Genomic DNA, 22,739 nt, shown 5'->3' on the forward strand with positions numbered 1-22,739 from the left:
AGAGTTCTGAAATGATCTCCATCCTATATAGCACACAACTGAGATTAAATGATTGATTACCATTTATTGTTCGACATCTTGATTTTGAGGGCATTCAGACGCATTCATTGTGTCCAAAAATCCATCGGGTAGTAAAATATCATCAGTCAAAAAATCATTAATTCCTAACTGAATAGGAACAACGACATCATTATGTATTTTTTTTCATGCATAACCACGGTGGAAGGTTATAGATGCAAATAAGAACCGGCCACGTACTATGACGACTACTCATGTTTCCAAAAGGGTTGCTCCCGTCCGAACTAAGCCCAAACCGTATGTTTCTGATCTCGTTACCAAAATCAGGATACATATAATCAATAGTTCTCCACTAAGGTGAATCTGCCACATGTCTTAGTTTTCCATCATTTATACGGTCATCTGAATGCCAGCAACAATTTTGATTCCTTCTCGTTTGCAAATAATCATTTCAGTCTTGGTATAATAGGAAAATACCATAACATTTTAGCGGGTGGTCCATTTTTTGTTACATCATCGTCAACTTCATCTGTATTGCTTTTACGCTTATACCTTGATGCGCCACAGTTAAAACATGTATGATCATTTTTAAACTCCTTTCTATACAACATACAATCATTTGGACATGCATGTATTCTTTCAACTTCCAATCCCATCGGGCACATCATTTTTTTTTGCTTGGTATAATGAAAGTGGTAACTCATTGCCTTCTGGAAGCATGTCATTTAATAACACTAATAGATCTGTGAGACTCTTATCACTCCATCCGTGTGTTGACTTTAAGGTAGACAATCTCAAAACAACACTTAGTTTCGAGTATTTCTTACAACCGGCATATAACGGTTTTTCCTCATCTTCAAGTAATTTTCTTAATTTTTCTTGCTCATCATCACCAATATTAGTCTCTAAATCATTATACATGTCATTGAAGTTGTCTTTGTCGTCATTTAAAGTGAAATTTTCGTGATCAATATATTGTTCTTTATTATCCTTTTTATCATTGTCTATTTTGAAAGACGATGTGCTACGATTAACAAGAGATTCCCCATGCTTTGACCAACAAGTATATCCAGGCATAAAACCATATCTAAACAAATGAAAGTTTATTTCTTTGATATCAAATTTTTGAAAATTTGTACACGATGCACAGGGACAAAATATCAATTGATCTCCCATATTCACGCGATGAGCTTCGGCGGCCTTAAGAAAACTTTAAATACCCATTATATATATTTCATCTATACGATTTCGGTAATACATCCAATCGCGATCCATCTGAAAATTCAAATAAAAAAATGATATGAGCGTATACCTATGATGTCAACCGGTTTCTAAGGCGGTGAATCCTAACCCACTTTTTGAATATTCTATCTCAGAAGTACACATTTTTAACGAGACGACATTTAAGAAAAAAAATCGGCAGCATTTCCCCTTAACTCCCCAAGTATGCGAAAAACCGCAAACCCGTGAGAGTAGAGGAAATACCAACCAATCTTTTCTTAAATGACAGTTCGTTAAAATGTATACATATCCTAAATGAGATAGAATATTCAAAAGCAGTCCCGAACGGGACAATCCAAAATTTATCTCTATTAGATAAATTTTGGATGGGTAATTCTAAAGAGTTACCTAAATGTATATTTATATACCTATATGTAAATGTAAATATATAACATCTATATGTAAATTAAAATAGAAAATTTTCATATATCACTATATCACTGAAAATAAATTATAACAATGTTAAACACATATACAATACACTAATGCCTCAGAAAAACAAAAGACAACTTCAATTTCTAACAAAAAAAATATATAATTAAATACATTTAAAACTATTTATAAAACTAAAAAACATTAAGTAACATATGTAAAGAAAAAAGAAACTAACCTTGAACCTTTAAAAGCTTGTTAATGATGAAATTAAATGAAGAAGGTGAGAAAGTTGGATGAAGAATTGAATGAAGAAGGTGAGAAAGTTGGAAGAAGATGAAAGATTTGGTGGGTTGTTGGAGCTTCTGCGATTCTGACTTTAATGAGTAGTATAGGAGGGGTTAAAGCATAAGACGGTGTTGTATGGAATTTTGTTTAATATTTTAATTGAATTGGCATAACGGTCATGTGAGGATTTGATTTTAAAACGGGGTTATTAAAATAACACATTCTAAACCATGAGCATATAAGACGGTTTTCAAAGGGACACCCTCTAAAGGGTGCGTATGTAAACATAAGATGGGGTTTAAGCATAAGACGGTGTTGTATGGAATTTTATTGAATATTTTAATTAGATTTGCACAATGGTCATGTGAGGAATTGATTTTAAGACGGGGTTATTAAAATAACACTGTCTAAACCAAATATTGAACACCGTCTAATGTTTTATATTGTAGTAGTGACCTCTAATATTTTCAGACCCAATATTTCATTTATAAGACCTAACAGCTTAAAACTTAACCGAATAGGTACACGTGCTCGTAATACTAGTTCAAATAACGGTGAGTTTTTTAGGTTTTTTAGTTAAAATAAAATCTAAGTTTAAATGTCCATTATACCTTTTATTTAAATATTTAAAGGAGGAAAATGACAAAAAAAGGGAGTGGTTGACAGAAATTTTCTAACCCAATTTGTCATTTGGATGGAAATGACAACAAAAATAATGCATAGCTCAGATACAAAAGGTTTCATTTTTGCACTGAGGTGTGAAAAGTGACCAAACCTTAAGTACGATTTTGACATTTTAGTCTATCTCAAAATTTTCAGTTCCTTCGTAAAATAAAGGTTTCGAAGCAATAAGCATGGTAGATTTATTCTCACACATCATATATGTTGGTAAAGACACTTTAACTTTTTGATCTTTTCAAACATTTAACACCCACATAATTTCACTTGTTTTAGAACATACAGACACATAGTCATGTATTCTGCTTTAGCACTGAATCTTGAGACAGTTCCTTGTTTCTTTCTTTTCTAAAAAATTAATATATTTCCCAAGTTATTTTTTCTTTTTTCTTTTTTTTGTTTTCTTGTGGGCTGCTTATTTAGATTACAAAATATTCGAAATCAATTGTGTTGGTCTTCTTGTAGTTTTCTAATGTTTACAAGCAATTTCGGAGTACAATAAAATAATCAAGAATGAACCAAAAGGGGAACATTCCAACCCCATAACCAGTAACGTCATATGCTAAACAAAGCCCTACTTATAATATTTATACATTCAGAAAATTGCTACATTTTGATAGCCCTGTAATGATTAACATCATACGTTAATATGTCTTGCATATAGATATAAATAAAGCCCTAGTTATAATAAGTAAAATGTAGCAAATAATGGTATTTAACGACCATGTAAATAAGACGAAGATGCTAACAAAATCACATTAGAGCCATCGAACGATGGCGTTTCTGTTGTGAAGTAAGACGGTATAGGCATCTTTGAAGGGAGTATAGGGAGGGATGCTTTGGAGTTTAGTACTTGAATCACTTGTCTCATCGATGGGCGGAATTGTGAGTCAGGATGTACACACCATAATCCAACGATCATCAAACGCTCGACTTCACCCTCATCAAATTCTGACCTTAGACGTGGATCGACTGCTTCCAATAGTGTTTGTGTCCCATAAAGCTCCCAAACCCATTCTGGTAACCATATTAGTTTTTCTTGTGCCTTGCAGTTAATGGATTTTCTCCCACATACTATTTCTAACGCAACTACCCCAAAGCTAAATACATCTGATTCTTTGCTTGTCCTGCCTGTGGTGACACATTCAGGAGCCATATAACCCAAGGTACCAGCCAAACTTGTTATTTGAGAACCTTTCTCATGGTCAACAAACTTAGCTAACCCAAAATCACCAAGTTTCGCATTGAAATTTGAGTCTAACATCACATTACTCGATTTGATGTCTCTATGCAAAACACATTGCTCCCATTCTTCGTGTAGATATAGTAAAGCATAAGCCAAACCAATAGCAATTTGGTACCTTGTCCCCCATGTCAACAAGCTCTTCGCATTGAAAAGATGTGAATCTAAGCTTCCATTCTCCATGTACTCGTAAACTAGCAGGAGTTCACCTTTCTCATGGCACCAACCGGTGAGTTGCACCAGGTTTCTGTGCCTCAACCGGCTAATGATCCTGACTTCCGATGCATATTCCTTGACCCCCTGTTGGGAAGTCTTTGATACCCTTTTGACTGCTACATAAGTTCTCAAATCTTTCAAAAATCCTTTGTAGACTCCTCCAAAACTTCCTTCTCCAAGTTTCTCTTTCTCTGCAAAACCACTAGTTGCCCACGCTAATTCAAGGTAAGAGAATTTTCTAGGCCCAGTGGCACCCATTTCAAGTTCATGGTTCATCACCACAGAAGATCCAAGTTCCTCCACTTCGTCACCGTTGTTTTTCTTCTTATTCCATAGAAGGTATGCAAGTATAACAAGTAACGTGACTAGAACCGATTTTCCAACTACTAATCCCACGATCAATCCGAGCTTGTTTGGTGGTAAGCCAGCGTTTTCATCAAGTTGTAAATTGGAACTATTAAACATCCAAGATTCAACTGTGTTTTTGTCAAACAACTCAAAACTTGCAGCTGAAAATCCGAACGCAACCCATTCAGGCAACTCATTCCGGAGATCAACTATATGAGCTACTCCATCTCGTTCAAAGTTATTGTTCCGAAAACTAGTGAAGGAAACACTAAGATTTTTGGTGCCCGAATCATATTTAATCAAAACTTGACACTCTCTTCCAGTATTAAGCCATTTGGTTTGATTAATAGAGGAATCAGAATTAACGTTGATACCTACATGATCACATTGGGAACTATTTTCCCAAGTGTTGCAATAAGGATCAAACTCCACCCAAACATATCGATCTCCGCTATCATTGACTGTGGTATCTGACTTAGGTTCCATAGCCCCATGTATCAAAGAACTATTCTGAGCAAGAAAGAAGATGAAGCCATCATCTTGACGATGACGTCTCTCTGGGTCAGATAGTTTTACAAATGAGAAACTGGTAGAGAAGCTGGCTAGCTCACCAGACCTTTTGTCCCAAATATGAAGCCTTTCAGTGTATGTCACCCGTCCAATGACCATGCCACTATGATTTTTTGGTGTCACCTGAATTGCATCTTCAGAGATATAAGCTCCACCATCTAATATAAACATGTCCTTGTCATTTGGACTGATGTTTGCTAAATTGAAAGAAATGGAAGCTGCATAAGGGATTAAGATAAGAAGGAAACATGCTAATATGCCCATGATGCAGCAGAAAATTTGCTAAAAACAATTATGAAGTTTTTGATAGGTGGTTAAGGTTTTACTTGCCAATTAGAATATGAACCAGAAACCCTATCGTCGTTATGAGGACAATATTTGAAGTAGATTTTTTATAAGGGCGGGTCAAGTGCCATTATTAATAGGCTTTAGTCCAGTCAACATGTTTAATGCGTTATGTGTGTGGGTCTTATATGGACATGGACACATGGTCACTATTGGCCACACTCTACTTCTTTTTATTGCAGGTACATTTTATTCACAAAGCCAACCACTTGCATCAGAACGAAATTACACCACATCTACTTCGTGAAGATTTTTAATTTTTTATACACCCTTAAAAACTTGTTTAATGATAATATGATGTTAGCATTAATAAATAATTGGTTGACTAGCTATAGAATCACGGACTATTAAAAAGTTATATAATTGCTTTTTAAAAAAAATTCGGTTAAAAAATAAAAACAGGGTTTATTGCATCTTGGTACACTTATTAAAAAATAAAAACAGGGTTTATAAAGAGAAAAATAGAACTCAGTTGTTAATTCAATCACAATTTAAGGATTACCTGTAGACTCGAAGTATCGTGCGGATGAAATTTTGGGGTGGCCGTACTGTTTTCCAACATTAATCTGTGGCTTGATTTCCATCATGAACCTTTGATCAGGGTGAAGGGGGTGCTCACCTAATAGGTGAGTCCCCTCTCTTACGCCAAACCAATCCCCGTGTGCCACGTCAACTCCCCTCTTAAACTCCCCTAACACCCCAATTTGATGGCGCCACTCCCCTCTTAGGTGAATTGGTTTTTTTTTAAAAAAAAAAAAAAAAAAAAAAAAAGAAAAGGTTTGATTGGACAGCTGCCTTCTCTCTCCTCCCTCTCTCTCGGTGAGCCGCCACCGGTCCCCCACCATCTCTCCTCCCCGATTTCCTCTCCCGAAGGGTTGGCGGAGCTTTGCCGATCGGGATCTCACCTCCCCGATGAGCTTTACCGAATACACCCCGAGTGCCCTCATTTTCAACTTTTCAAAACTACGCAACTATGTTACTATTGTGTTTACTTATATTAGTTCACTTGAAACTTGAAATATTTACTTTTCTTTTTTATTTTACAAGCTAGTTTAGATTTGTGTATTTATATCAATACTAGATTATAATTGTTGGGAATCATTGTACCATTTTAGATAAAACCGTTTATTTAACAATTAACGACACCTATTAATTTTATTAGAAACGTGTACCGTTTTGTGTCAAACAATTCCATATTCGAGTAAATAATAATCAACCATAGGGGGTTTAGGGTTTTAAACCTTTGACGAAAACTGAAGACCGTACTAAGTAGCAACAAACGGCCCGCTAGAAGACACGTTCACGAAAAGCACCTGAAAACCAATTCGACACTTGAACCAAGAAGGCAGCGTCGGCGGCAAGCGGCCCCAGTGGCGTGTGGCGCGACAGAGTAGAAGGGTGGCAATCGACTTGGCACGACCGACAGGGTGGTAGTTAGAGGGGTTGATCCGCGTTCACAGGGAGGCCAGGATGGTGGTGGCTGTTTGGGTTGTCTGGTGTCAGGTTCCTTTTTTATATGTTTATGGTTTGCAATTAGATGCGTTTATATAACAAATCTCATTTCAATTAACTCCCCTCCAAAGTTGCACCATGCTCTAGTAATTAACACTTAATAACAAACTTTTTTTAGACCTTAAAATGCCAAAACAACAAATTACAAACAAACGACAGGTAGACGTGCAATAAGTTGTGCTGCAACCCCCTTTTGAATTAGAAAACTGATCCTACTAAAGATGAAGCAACTCTTAAGGGTCGAGGAATTGCAAAACTGATCCTACCAAAGATGAAGCAATTCCACAGCTTTTGGGGCTAGAGAACCGAATGTATCAAAAGCAGATGAGATAAACATGAGTTGATTCTCTACATAAGCTTTCTCGTGTTTAGAGACTTTGCTTGATTATGCCTTTAACGCTGCCTGGCCAACAACAAACATATTATCCCTTAGCCCAATAAGAAGGGACACTCCTGTAAGGTCCACACAATCCTGTTTTCCCCTTGCCCACCCAAACCTAAGAATATGGCCGAAGAGTAGACCTCCCATCGAGCATATGAGTCAAAAAGTTCACCGGAGCCTCCTTTTTAGTAGAAATCCTTGCCTACTTTAGAACATCACAAAGAATATCCCTAACCAAATCATGCATGTATTTAAACCCATGTAACTCCTTGCAATGGACCGAATGCTCACTAAAAATATGTAAACAAACCTTGCGGAAAACTGGGCAGGGCTCATCAACCGGGAATAGAGGGATCAATAACCGGTACTTAAGAATTGCCTGATACTCCATAGCCGACATGTGTTGACCCACTCCTTCAGTTGGGATCACAAAAAAAAAAAAAAAAAAAAAAGCTTAAGAACTAAACTCTAAACTTAAACCCCCCCCCCCCCCACAAAAAAAAAAAAAAAAAAAAAAAAAAAACCTAACCCTTAAGGCTAAATTAAACCGAAAACTTAAACCCTAAGGAGAAATTGTATATGCAACATAAGTTATTTGTTTTTTAAGTTTTTTGGGTAGTTTTTTTTTTTTTTTCTCACATTTAAGTAGTTTTCTCATGAGCCTCTCCCTATATAAAGGAAGTGTAGAATACAATTCCCTTTATCATATAAAGCGTACGCGGTCACAGGATGAAGGCACGTGTCACTCTTTTAATTTTTCTCCATAAGGGTAAAACAGACAATTACTTTCATCAGCAGATCGCGATTTCATTACACCACTATCTCGTTAGTTTTGAACCGTATCAGTTCCAAATATTCAGAAATTTTAAAACTATCAATTGCAACTTTAAATTATGCGATTAGGGATTCAATCAAGTTTTGCTTTCAATGGATCCCCAGACTAGCACCGGACGAAACACAAAAGATGTTGTTTTCAAAGACGTTGAATTGGCTGACGAGCATGATACGATTGAGGAAGTTCGAAATCCGAGTTCAATCAATATTGAAACAGAGGAACCAACGAATAAGTACTTAATTAAGGGTTTGAATGTTCAAATTTCTAGTGAATATCAAGTTTTCATGTATGTCGTATATTTTCAACGTCTTATTTGATTGTCAATTTGTTAAAAGTTTTAAGGATCAGTTGTTTGTAATTGATTATAGGTGTTTTGTATTTGTCAATAGTTATGAAAATACAAATAGACTCATGTTATGAAATGAAAACGCACATTATGAAATGTAAGGAAAAAAACGCATGTTGTACTTATGAAGTATATAACATAAGTGATCAGATCAGGTAGTTTTTATAAAAAAAAAAAAAAAAAAAAAAAGCAGCATATTGTTGTTTTGGTTTTATACAACATGCGTGATTAGACCAAGTAGTTTTTATTAATGTTTTTATTAACATTTGTAGAGGAAAGAGTGTATATTCCGGAGGTGGAAGCATCAGCTATACCTATACCTGTTGTTGGCATGCAATTTAGTTCCATCGAGCAAGCTTACATGTTTTAGCAGACATGTGCCAAGATATCAGATTTTTCTTTTTCTGTCCAAAAGGGTGGTGAAAACATTAGTGGTGGTATTATAAAGGCTAAATATTTTGTAAGCTCGAAAGAGGTACATAAGCCATATATTATAGACGATTCTTATTTGAATTCAAAAAAGCCCTATAAAATAAGGAAAAGACCAACCATTCAAACAGAATGTAAAGCACAAATTATGCTTGGTTCACTGGATAGGATATCATACACAGTTAAGAAGTTTGTTGAGGGGCACAATCGTACATTTGTTTGTCCTAAAGATCTTCATTTATTACCGGCATACAGTATTTTGTCAGAAGCACAAGAAGAAATAACATGGGAATTAGGTATTCTAAATCTCGGGCCTTTGAAAGTATTTCATATAATGAGAAAAAGATATGGTGGTTTCAAATAAAGTTGGTGCTACTGTCGAATACTGCAAAAATTTCAGAGCTAGAATAAGTAGACATGATTATTAATAGGTTGTCAGCTAAAAAAATATTTAGTTGATTATTCGTTCGAATATTCAGTTGATGAAAATAAGTGGTAACTAGTTTGTTCTGGGCTGATGGATTATGCAAGCGTAACTACATAGAGTTGGAGATGTAATATTTTTTGATGCTGTAACACCCCGTGCTTCGAAAGTCAAAGTACAAGTCAAAGTCAAAGGAAAAAAGATTGCTAATTGTGATCTGTCACTCCTTGCTTAACTATGGATTGTACACCTTGACTTGTAATCGAATCTTTTATTTTATCGACTTTAGTTGTATTATGTGGAGTATCTGTGAATAATCGAGGTTTAATCGCATGTTTTATCGCTTTATCGTTATCGCAATCGCAATCGCGTTCGCAACCCGAATTATGCGTTTTGGATATTGTTTTACGTGTGTGTGCTATTTATGTGTTACTTGTGCGTGTTTGTTTATGTTTATGTTATGTGGTGATTAATCGAAACGCAATCGCAACTCTATCGCAATTTCAATCTAATCGCAAACGCTAAACGCAAGTTATTCTAGGGTGATTGTATGTTAGATATAGTATTTGTGTGGTTATTATTAATCTATCGCATTGCTCAATCGATACTCCTCAAACGCATCGCAACGCTCAACACGCGAAATGAAACGTCGAAACGCAACTTGTCGGAGCCACTCGATCGAATGACCGTTTGATCGAATGGCCATCCGATCGGATTGCCATCCAATCGAAGTGTCATCCGATCGGCACGCCATCCGACACTTGCTCCTCCTTTCCCTTTTTGGCAACCTATAAATACCCCCTGTCACATCACTTATGATGTGACAGCTCTCTCTCACGTCCGACCGGTGTTCAAGCCCTCTTTTCTCTCGATTTCTCGCGATTCTTGTAAGTTTTCAACTCAAATCATGTACTTCTATGATCTACACGCACTTATTCATCATTTTCACCTTTGAATCTTTACTTTTAACCGTGAAATCAGTGGATTTGAGGTGTTTTAGGATGATGTCATCATGGAGTTCTTATGAGCTTCAAGATTTGGCTTCATTCCACCAAAAACAACTTAGATCTGAAGTATTTCCACATGATCAAACAATGTTTTTGCATAGATCTAAACATTTTCAGAGTTAAAGGATTGAAAGATGTTTTTCTAACTTTCTTTCAACTCTTATACACTCAATGCACTCAAAACCGATAGAATCGGAGATCATTCAGGCCTTCTACTCTTCCCTAGTAATGTGTCGGTTTGAGATCTGAATCTAATCAACGAGACGGCCGATTTCGGGTTTAACATGAACACCGTCACGAACAGTTAACTGATCGGATTGGGGTGATTCCCGTTCGATCGGATAAAACCTGGGTCTGATGGAGGTTCCGTTGTTTAATACGTTGTCATACCGTCTCGAGCAAACCGCAAAACTTTCAAACTCATCAAACTTTCAAGTTTGCAAAACGATCAGATCGCGGGACGGATTGCCGTCCGATCGGATTGCCATCTGATCGAACCGCAATCCGATCGGATTGCACTTGGGACTCATCACTTCAACTTTTTATAATTTTCAAAGATCATCAGCTTCTAACGGATTGCCATCTGATCGGAAGACCATCCGATCGAATGACCATCCTGCTGTGAACTTGTTCTCAACTGAGAGGTCTCGCCAATCGGATCGCTATCCGATCGAACGGCCGTTCGATCGACCGACCTGAAGGGTAGAGATACTTCTCTATTTTCAAAATGCTACAACGAAAACTTCAAAGCCATCATACACAAACACATCCTTACCAAACGAATGTCAATCCGACCGAATAGCCATGCGATCGGATGACCATCCGAACGGATTGACATCCGATCGAATGACCATCCGACCGGATTGCCATCCGATCGGATTACCGTTCGACACTTGGTACTCTTGCACCGTTTTACGCGCCGCTTTTTCGCTTATGCTATCGTTAACTGTTCAGGCTAATCTCTCAGCACTCCCTTCAATCCAAGAGAGTGTTTACATGTTAAACGCTATCTGTTAGTATACTCGATCCCTTTTTGCTTTACGCACTTTTTGGTGTTACATACGTTACTTATTCAAATCACAATTGACACACAACGCAAACACTATTTATACACTGACCATTATTGCATGTTACGTGTTATTCGATGAATGCTTGTATGTTATGTTAGCACAATGATTGTTGCTTGACGCCTTAGCAACGATAGTACTATAGTTTGGACTCAGCACCTGTCGTCGACAGGGGTTGTTAAGGTTATTTCTTCACGTGTCACAGTGGTGATATGTGTTGCGCATTCTACAACTCGCAGTCATGTCTGTGCATATTTCATTGTCGATAACCTACTAGCCTTCACTTTGCTGCATGTTACATGTTGTTTATGCGTAAACGATTTCGAACTCTATTATACTATTAAACTTGTATGCTCACCTTTACACTATGTGTATTGACCTCTATTTTAATGTATGTGACAGGTGTTTGAATGCTTAGGATGCATGCTTGCTTTCATGGAATCGAGCTTAGGAGAGTCTAGAAACAAACGAACAATTTATTTATTTAAATCTGAGTTGTCGGAATAGCTTTACTTGTCTTTGAGATATCTATGTCTGTAATAATTGATTTGCTTGATGGGTTATGGTATGGGACATAATATTAACTATCCGGTAATTTAGTTGTTATGGATTCTCCTGGACAATCTGTTTCGCTCAGTGTCGCGCCCCGATGTTTCCGTCATCGGTTGGGTGTGACAGATTGGTATCAGAGCAATAACTATAGGGAATTAGGCAAGTCTCGACCTAATCCAGGTCGATGTCTTAGAAATAACCTAGTCTATAGTCTAAGTACCAACAGACCGACTTGTGCATACCCTGTAGGGGTTTTTGTACGAGCTTACTTGCTATTCTCGCTCGCACCCATGTTATATTCTATCACACTGCTTTTCCTAAGGCAGTTGCACTGCACGCTATTTTCGAAAATGAACGAGTGGTTAGCTCGAGACTAGGTGTGAAAACCGTAAACTCTCGATTAGATCACTTGTTCGACCCGTATTTTTACTATAAACAAGAGAATTTGCGTTGAATAAGGAGTGAAATCCATACTTCGACGCAAAATTTTCCTCTCTATCTCATCAAAACAGGAACGAAGTTGTTAAGTAAGGGGTGAAACCCGAACCTTGACGACTTGTTCCGTTTTCTATTTTGGTTTTTACAAAACTCTCACCAAAGTCTCGATGGACTCCAACGGCTCGAGTCACGCTGTAACTGGAAGGATGCGTGACGTTCGCCCAAAATCGAGGCGAGAGCACAATCCAGAAGGCCAAAGTGTGCACTTAAGGTCCTTGTGAATAGTCGAAATCACTTTGGGTAGTCGACGTCTATCAGCCTAAGACAATCTATATTCGATTTCAAGCTCGCAATCGCTGATTTTATGTGTTTTCGGTTCTGAGCCCGCAACTGCTGACTCTGATATTTGCCATTTTATGTGAACTTTTATGTGTTTGTGTGGTTTTACCTATTTATGTGTTTCGATTTTTGGTGATTTATACGCTTTTAGCATTTCGTTTTGATCGACACACACAATTCGCACTGCACATCTATCTCAAAACGTTAACAAATCGTTTGATACTCGCTTATGCTATACTGCCCGCTATGCTACTCACTGTGTACTCGCTAATCGCAATCGCTATTCTCGAACTCGCGAACTTTGAATGATAGGTGAATCTGTAAGACAAATGTAGGTGAATACGTGCAAAATATAGTGGGGTTTTTGTGGCTTATGTGTTTATGTGCTCCACGTGCTTACGTGCTTCTGTGCCCTATGTGCCTGTGTGCTTCTGTGATTATATGCTTATGTGACTACGTGATTAAGAGACTGGACGTGTTCCTGTGCTTTATAAAGTAGACTTGGGAGAAATCCGTTAGGATATACTCGACTTAATCGAAATAGTGTCTGAGTCCTATGACGATGTCTGTTGCAGACAATGTCGTCATTTGGATCATTTCACTCCCGTTCTGCTTGCCGAAACCATGAAGACAAGCGTATCGCCTCTCTGGTCGCTAAGCAAATTGCGAAAGTTATCCCGCAAATCAGGGAGCTGAATGAAAATGCTAGCAAGTCTTCTGAAGAGTCCAGGACCGATTCGCCTAAAGCTACTTTTAGCTTCAAGCAATTCAAAGCCTGCGGCCCGAAATAATTTACCGGCGAAGATGGGCCTACGAGCTCCAAAAGTTGGAGGACGAGTTCTGGCATATCAAGCAAAAGGATGGCGACAACGCTGGCTTAACTGCTCGCTTCAAGCAACTGAGTATCATTTGCCCTGGCCAAGTTACTGCTCCCGAAATCACCATCAAGAAGTATATCCGTGCTCTACCGGATTGCGTGGCTGATTTCGTTCAAGCTGCGAAGACGACAACTATTGAAGAAACCTTCTAGCTCGCTGCCGAGATCAACGACAAGCGGGTTAAGGCTGTTTACTTTGATAAGGCCTCCAAGAATCTTCACCAAGTTACCCCAGCTTCCACCGCTGAAACCGCCGCCGCACCGCAGTCTTTGAAGTCCTCCCGCCGCAAGAGAAAGAACAGCAACTCCAGCAACAAGAATTGCGCTGTCACAGCTGCCGCTCCACTCCAAGCAGTACCTGCCCAACCACAGCCCCAACGCCGCCAAGTAGCGGCACCGGTTACCAACGCACCGCTGGCTAAGCGTGCATACACTGGTCCTCACCCGGCTTGCCCTATCTATACTTATCTTCATCCCATGGGGATTGCTTACAGATACTATGTGCACTGCAATATGTACGGCCACTTCACTGATAATTGTCGTACTGGTCCACGTCAAGCTCCAACTCCAGCCCAAGGTCAAGCTCCTGCTCAACAAACTCTACTTCCTGCTCCTCAAGGCCAACAAGCGGCTCCTGCACCCACGATCCATGCTAGAGCTTGCTTTGTGTGTGGTGATCCCAACCACTTCGCAAACATATGCCCCAATCGAGTGGTGAAGCAAGAGCCACAATAGCAGCAGCCCCAGCAACAGCAGCAGCAGCCAGCAGCCCGCAGACGTGCTTTCAACATCAACGCCCACCAGGCTCAAGCAGACAACAATGTGGTTAATGGTACGTTCTTTGTGAATGGTATATATGCTTCGTGTTTGTTTGATACTAGGGCAGATAACTGTTTTGTATCGTTTGAATTCGAAAAGCTCCTTAATCATAAGCGCGCCTATCTCCCCTCGACGTTCGATGTTGAAGTTGCCACCGGAAGAACCGTCGCTGTCAATTCTGTTCTACGTGATTGTATGCTTGAACTCAACAATCACGTCTTTCCTATCGACCTTATTCTGATGCAGCTCGGTAGTTTCGACGTTATAGTTGGCATGGATTTTCTTCGCGAAAATCGTGCTGAAGTTATTTGCTTCGATAAGATGATTTGTTTCTCGCTCGCTAATGGTGATCAATTATGTGTTTACGGTGAAGTCGCATCGAAGAAACTCCAACTCATGTCGTGTGTCCAGGCTAGCAAGTATCTCCGCAACGAATAACAAGCTTTCTTGGCACACATTGTAGTAGCGAAGAAAAAGGAAGTTAAGGAAATAGACAAGGTGCCTGTGGTTCGTGATTTTCCTCTTGTCTTTCCTGACGATCTACCTGGTTTACCTCTGAGTTGTGATATCGACTTTCGTATTGACCTCATTCCTGGAGCCAATCCTGTCGCTAGAGCTCCTTATCGACTCGCCCCGTCCGAAATGCGCGAACTCTCGAGTCAACTCCAGGAATTACTTGACAAAGGCTTCATTCGCCCTAGCACTTCTCCTTGGGGCGCACCAGTTCTTTTCGTAAAAAAGAAGGACGGGTCGTTCCGGATGTGCATCAACTATAGGGAGTTGAATAAGCTGACTATCAAGAATCGTTATCCCCTGCTCGAATCGACGATTTGTTGGATCAGTTACAAGGTACTACTTGTTTTTCGAAGATCGATCTACGCTCAGGCTATCACCAGTTACGCATTCAAGAGGAGGATATACCAAAAACCGCTTTTCGCACTCGTTACGGTCACTATGAATTCGTTGTTATGCCTTTTGGTTTGACCAACGCACCCGCGGTTTTCATGGATCTGATGAATCGCGTGTGTAAACCTTTTCTCGACCGCTTCTTCATCGTGTTCATCGATGATATCCTGATCAATTCCAAGTCGAAAACCGAACACGCACAACATCTACGTTTGGTTCTCGAACTACTCCAGGGGAATCGACTCTACACCAAGTTCTCCAAGTGCGAATTTTGGTTGGAGGAGGTTCAATTCCTCGGTCACATTGTCAATAGTCAAGGTATTCACGTCGACCTCGCGAAGATCGAAGCTGTTAAGAGTTGGGTTACACCTAAGAACCCGTCTGAAGTCCGTTCTTTTCTCAGACTAGCGGGCTATTATCGCCGATTTATCGAAGGATTCTCTAAAATCGCCGTGCCCCTTACTTCTCTCACGCATAAAGACAAGCCTTTTGTTTGGGCAACTGAACAAGAGACTGCCTTTCGAACTCTCAAGCATATGCTCTGCAATGCTCTCGTTCTCGCTTTACCCGACGGAAACGATGACTTCGTTGTCTACTGTTGTCACACCCCAACCGATGACGGAAACATCGGGGCGCGGCACTGAGCAAAACAGATTGTCAAGAGAAATTCCATAACAACTAAATTACCGGATAGTTAATATTATGTCCCATACCATAACCCAACAAGTAACCAATTATTACAGACATAAATATCTCAAAACAAAACATTGTTCCGACAACTCAGATTAAAGTAAATAAATTGTCTTTTGTTTGTTTCTAGACTCCATCCTACTTGATTCCACAAAAGCAGGCAAAGCCCAGCATCCTAACACCTCAAACACCTGCCACATACGTTAAAATAAAGTCAATACACATAGTTTAAAGGTGAGCATACAAGTTTGATAATATAATAGAGTTCGAAATCGTTTACGCATAACCAACATGTAACATGTAACAAAGTGAAAGCTAGTAGGTTATCGACAGAGAAATATGCACAGACGTGACTGCGGGTTGTAGAATGCGCATCACATATTCCCAGTGGGACACGTGAAGTAAAGCCCTTAACAACCCCTGTCCACGACAGGTGCTGAGTCCAAACTATAGTACTATCGTTGCTAAGGTGTCAGGCAACAATCACTGTGTTAACATAACATACAAGCATTCATCGAATTAACACGTAACATGCAATAACGGTCAGCGTATAAAGATTGTTTGCGTTGTGTGTCGATTGTGATTTGAATAAGTAACTTATCTAACACCCAAAAGTACATAAAGCAAAAAGGGTTCGAGTATACTCACAGATAGTGTTTAACAAGTAAACACTCTCTTGGATTGAAGGGAGCGTTGAGAGAGATTAGCCTGAACAGTTAACGATAGCATAAGCGAAGAACGGCGTGATAAAATGGTGAAAAGTGACTAAATGTCGATTGGTGATCCAATCGGATGGCAATCCGATCAGTTGGCCATTCGATCGGATGTCAATCCGTTCAGATGCTCATCCGATCGGATGACCATTCAGTCGGATTCACATTCGTTTGGTAAGGATGTGTTTGTGTATGATGGCTTTGAAGTTTTCGTTGTAGCATTTTGAAAACAGAGAAGTATCTCTACCATTCAGGTCGATCGATCGGACGGTCGATCAATCGGACGGTCGTTCGATCGGATAGCGATCCGATTGGTAGGACACTTAGTGAGAACAAGTTCACAGCAGGACTGTCACTCGATCGGATAGCAATCCGATCGAATGGCAATCCGTTAGAAACTGATGTTCTTTGGAAGTTATGAAAATGATTAAGTGTCAAAGTTCCAAATGTCACTTGAACGGGTAGTCGCTCGATCGGATGGCAATCCGATCGGACGGTAATCCGTTCGACGTTCAGATCTTTGAAAATTTGAAGAAGATGTTTAAGTGTGGAACCAAGTGCAATCCAGTTGGATAGCAGTTCGATCGGATGGCTATCCGATCAGACGGCAATCCGTCCCAACGAATCTGATTGTCTTGAACTTGATTATTTTTGAAAGTTTTGCGGTTTGCTCGGACGATATGACAACGCACTACACAACGGAACTTCATCAAGTCCCAAGTCGTCCGATCGAACAGGAATCACCCAAGTCCGATCAATTTACTGGTTCGTGACGGTGGTTCATGTTTAACCCGAAACCGGTTGTCTCTTTGATAGAAACCAGATCTTGAACCAACACATCACTAAGAAAGAGTAGAAGGTCTGCGCATGCTCCGATTCTATCGGTTTTGAGTGCATTGAGTGTAAAAGAGTTGAAAGAAAGTTGGAAAAGTGTCTTTCAATCCTTTTAACTTTGAAAATGTTTAGATCTATGCGAAAACATTGTTTAATCATGTGGAAATCCTTCAGATATTCTTGGTGGAATGAGGTCAAAAACTTGAAGTTCATAAGAACTCCATGATGACATCACCCTAGAACACCTCAAATCCGTTGATTTCACGGTTAAAAGTTGAGATTCAAAGGTGAAAAAGATGAAGAAGTGTGTGTAGATCATAGAAGTACAAGATTTAGCATGAGAACTTACAAGAATCGCGAGAAATCGAGAGAAAGAAGGTCTGGAACGCTGCTGGTCGAATAAGGGAGCTGTCAAATCACAAATGATGTGACTGGTGGGTATTTATAGGTTACCAAAAAGGGAAAGTGCACAAGTGTCGGATAGAATGGCATCGATCGGATGACACTCCGATCGGATGGCAATCTGATCGGATAGCAATCCGATCGGATGGCCATTCGATCGGGTGGTCACTCGATCCTGTGGCTCCGACGAGTTGCGTTTCGACGTTTCGTTTAGCATGTTGGGTTTTGCGATGCATTTGAACAAGTTTGCGGTGCGACAATATTAGACAATAACTACGATTAGCTTAATCAAAACCCGCTATATCTAACATACAATCATCATAAATAACTTGCGTTTAGCATTTGCAATTAGATTGCGATTGCGATAGAGTTGCGATTGTGTTTCAATTAATCACCACAACCATAAACATAAATAAACATGCACAAGTAACACATAAATAGCACACACACGTAAAACAATATCCAGAACGCATAATTCGAGTTGCGAATGCGATTGCGATGCGATAAGCGATAAAGCGATAAAACATGTGACAACATCGATTATTCACAGATACTCAACATAATAAAACTAAAGCGATTAAAATAACATATTCGATTACAAGTCAAGAAAGTTAAATCAGTAGTTAGGCAAGGAGTGACAGATCGCAATTAGCAATCTTCTCTTCCTTTGACTTCAATCTTGACTTTGACTTTCGTAACACGGGGTGTTACAGCCTCCCCTACCTAAGGGAATTTCGTCCCGAAATTAGGTTTTAGTCGTAACAAACAACTACGGGTACTTAGCCTTCATGTCGCTTTCGAGTTCCCAGGTGAACTCTGCGCCGCGTTTTCCTTCCCAGCGAACCTTCACAATGGGAATGCGCGAGCGCCTGAGCTTCTTGGTTTCTCGGTCCATGATCTCGACAGGCTTCTCCACGAAGTGTAATGTTTCGTCCACTTGAAGATCCTCAAGTGGAACTTGTAAATCCTGCTCGGCCAGACACTTTCTGAGGTTCGAAACGTGGAAATTCGGGTGGACGTTGCTAAGTTCCTCCGGTAGTTCGAGTATGTAGGCCACTTTGCCGATCCTTTCCAGAATCTTAAAGGGTCCAACATATCGAGGCGCGAGCTTTCCTTTCTTGCCGAATCTGATCACACCCTTCCAAGGTGATACCTTTAGGAGTACGTGATCGCCAACGTCAAATTCAAGGGGCTTGCGTCGTCTATCGGCGTAACTTTTCTAACGACTCCGAGCTTTTAGCAGATTGTCTCGAATTTGGAGGATTTTGTTAGTCGTTTATTACAACAGCTCAGGACCGGTTATTTGCGAGTCTACGATCTCGTGCCATACAATAGGCGATTGACATCTTCTTCTATATAATGCCTCAAACGGTGCCATTTGAATGCTAGAATGATAACTGTTATTGTACGAGAATTCCACTAAAGGTAAGTATGCGTCCCAATTACCACCGAAATCTATGACACAAGAGCGAAGCATGTCTTCAAGGGTACGAATCGTTCTTTCAGTCTGACCGTCGGTTTGGAGATAGAAAGCGGTACTTAGATAAAGAGTAGTACCAAGAGCATATTGAAACGTTTCCCAAAGACGCGAGGTTTTGTTATGAAATCCATAGATATACTCTCCCATTTCCACATAGGGATCTCCGGTTGGACGAGTAAGCCAGAGGGTCTTTGATGTTGGGCCTTGACTTTCTCGCAAGTCAGACACTTCGAAACATAGAGAGCGATATCTTTCTTCATGCTCGGCCACCAGTACTTGTAGCAAAGGTCCTGGTACATTTTATCGGCACCGGGATGAATAGAATATCGAGACTTGTGGGCTTCGTCCATCAAAATCTGTCGTAAGTCGGTGCGCTTGGGAATCCAAATTCGGTCTAGATAACGGAATATCCCATTCGACTTATTTACTAACTGGGCGCCATCGTTAAGAATCCTTTCCTTCTTCAAAGTGCGTTCGGTGAAACAAGCATGTTGGGCGTCACAGATGAGAGTTTCGAGATGATGTTGGGCGTGAACATTACAAACGCTATGCAAATAGCTTCGTCTGCTGAGGGCGGCGGTAACGACGTTTGCTTTGCCAGGATGGTAACGGATCTCACAGTCGTAATCGTTGAGAAGTTCTACCCATCGGCGTTGGCGCATATTCAGTTCTTTTTTGCTGAGGATGTGTTGCAGGCTCTTTTGGTCTGTGAAGATCGTACACTTGGTACCATAAAGGTAGTGTCGCCAAATCTTCAACGCAAAAACAACTACGGCTAGCTCGAGGTCGTGGGTTGTATAGTTCCTCTCGTGGATCTTGAGTTGACGAGATGCGTAAGCGATAACCTTGTCCCGTTGCATGAGAACACAACCAAGACTAAGGTTCAAGGCATCGCAGTAGACTACGAAGTCATCGTTTTCGTCGGGTAAAGCGAGAATGGGAGCATTGCAGAGTATATTCTTGAGAGCTCGAAAGGCAGTCTCTTGTTCAGTTCCCCAAACAAAAGGCTTGTCTTTGTGCACGAGAGAAGTAAGCAGCACAGCGATTTTAGAGAATCCTTCGATAAATCGGCGATAATAGCCCGCTAGTCCAAGAAAAGAACGGACTTCAGACGGGTTCTTAGGTGTAACCCAACTCTTAACCGCTTTGATCTTCGCGGGGTCGACGTGAATACTTTGACTATTGACAATGTGACCGAGGAATTGAACCTCCTCCAGCCAAAATTCACACTTGGAGAACTTGGCATAGAGTTGATCCCCTGGAGTAGTTCGAGAACCGAACGTAGATGTTGCGCGTGTTCGGCTTTCGACTTGGAATAGATAAGGATATTCGATGAACATGATGACGAAGCGGTCAAGAAATAGTTTACACACGCGATTCATCAGATCCATGAAAACCACGGGTGTGTTGGTTAAACCAAATGGCATAACAACGAACTCATAGTGGCCGTAACGAGTGCGAAAAGCGGTTTTGGGTATATCCTCCTCTTGAATGCGTAGTTGGTGATAGCCTTAGCGTAAATCAATCTTTGAGAAACACGTAGCACCTTGCAATTGATCAAACAAATCATCTATTCGAGGTAGGGGATAGCGATTCTTGATTGTCAGCTTATTCAACTCCCTATAGTCGATGCACATCCGGAACGACCCATCCTTCTTTTAGACGAAAAGGACTGGTGCGCCCCAAGGAGAGGCGCTAGGGCGAATGAAGCCTTTGTCAAGCAATTCCTGGAGTTGACTCGAGAGTTCGCGCATTTCGGACGGAGCGAGTCGATAAGGAGCTCTAGCAACAAGATTGGCTCCAGGAATGAGGTCGATATGAAAGTCGATATCACGACTCGGAGATAAACCAGGTAAGTCATCAGGAAAGACAAGAGGAAAATCACGAACCACAGGCACCTTTTCTATCTCCTTAACTTCCTTTTTCTCCGCTACTGCAATGTGTGCCAAGAAAGTTTGGTATTCCTTGCGGAGATACTTGCTAGCCTGGACACACGACATAAGTTGGAGTTTCTTCGACGCGACTTTACCGTAAACACACAATTGATCACCATTAGCGAGAGAGAAGTGAATCATCTTATCGAAGCAAACAACTTCAGCATGATTCTCACGAAGAAAATCCATGCCTACTATGACGTCAAAACTACCAAGCTGCATCGGAATAAGGTCGATAGGGAAGACGTGATTGTTGAGTTCGAGAGTACAATCATGAAGAACAGAATTGACGACGACGGTTCTTCCGGTGGCAACTTCAACATCGAACGTCGAGAGGAGATGGGCGCGCTTACGGTTAAGGAGCTTTTCGAATTCAAACGACACAAAACAGTTATCGACTCCAGTATCAAACAAACACGAAGCATATATACCATTCACAAGGAACGTACCATTAACCACATTGTTATCGGCTTGAGCCTGGTGTGCGTTGATGTTGAAGGCACGGCCGCGGGCTGCTGGCTGGTGTTGTTGCTGCTGTTGCTATTGCTGGGGCTGCTGCTGTTGTGGCCCTTCCTTCACCATTCGATTCGGGCACATGTTTGCGAAGTGGTTGGGATCACCACACGCAAAGCAAGCTCTAGCATGGATCGCGGGTGCAGGAGCCGCTTGTTGGCCTTGAGGAGTAGGAAGTAGAGCTTGTTGAGCAGGAGCTTGACCTTGTGTTGGAGCTGGAGCTTGACGTGGACCTGTACGGCAGTTGGCGGTGAAATGGCCATACATATCGTAGTGCACACAGTATCTGCAAGCGATTCCCACTGGATGGTGATAAGTACAAGTAGGGTAAGTCGGGTGAGGACCAGTGTATGCACGCTTGGCCGGCGGTGCATGGGTAACCGGTTCCGCTACTTGGCGGTGTTGAGGCTGCGGTGGGGCAGGTACTGCTTGAAGTGGAGCGGCAGCGGTGACAGTGCAATTCTTGCTACTGTTGTTGTTCTTCCTCTTACGACAGGAGGACTTTGAAGATTGCGGAGCGGTGACGATTTCAGCGGTTGGAGCAGCGGTAACTTGATGCAGATTCTTGGAGGCTTTATCCCAGTAACCAAACTTGACTCGCTTGTCGTTGATCTCAGCAGCGAGTAAGAAGGTTTCCTCAATTGTTGTCGTCTTCGCAGCTTGAACGAAATCAGCCACGCAATCCAGAAGAGCACGGATATACTTCTTGATGGTGATTTCTGGCATAGTAACTTGACCTGGACAGATTATGCTTAGCTGCTTAAAGCGAGCAGTTAAACTAGCGTTGTCACCATCATTTTGCTTGATATGCCAGAACTCATCCTCCAGCTTTTGGCGCTCGTGGGGAGGGCAGAACTCTTGCATCATAACGTCCTTCAACT

At 40.7% G+C, this 22,739-nt stretch overlaps 1 protein-coding gene across 1 annotated transcript; it reads right to left on the minus strand.

Annotated features, from left to right (window-relative positions):
* Positions 1-3,126: 3,126 nt before the first annotated feature.
* On the minus strand, positions 3,127-5,378 carry LOC110929367 (L-type lectin-domain containing receptor kinase IX.1). The gene has a single exon (XM_022172521.2). The coding sequence runs from the start codon at positions 5,276-5,278 to the stop codon at positions 3,353-3,355; it is 1,926 nt and encodes a 641-aa protein (XP_022028213.1). The 5' UTR covers positions 5,279-5,378; the 3' UTR covers positions 3,127-3,352.
* Between the last annotated feature and the right edge of the window lie 17,361 nt (positions 5,379-22,739).

Source organism: Helianthus annuus, chromosome 3 (assembly GCF_002127325.2).
Source record: "Helianthus annuus cultivar XRQ/B chromosome 3, HanXRQr2.0-SUNRISE, whole genome shotgun sequence".
In the NCBI taxonomy this organism is placed as follows: Eukaryota; Viridiplantae; Streptophyta; class Magnoliopsida; order Asterales; family Asteraceae; genus Helianthus; species Helianthus annuus.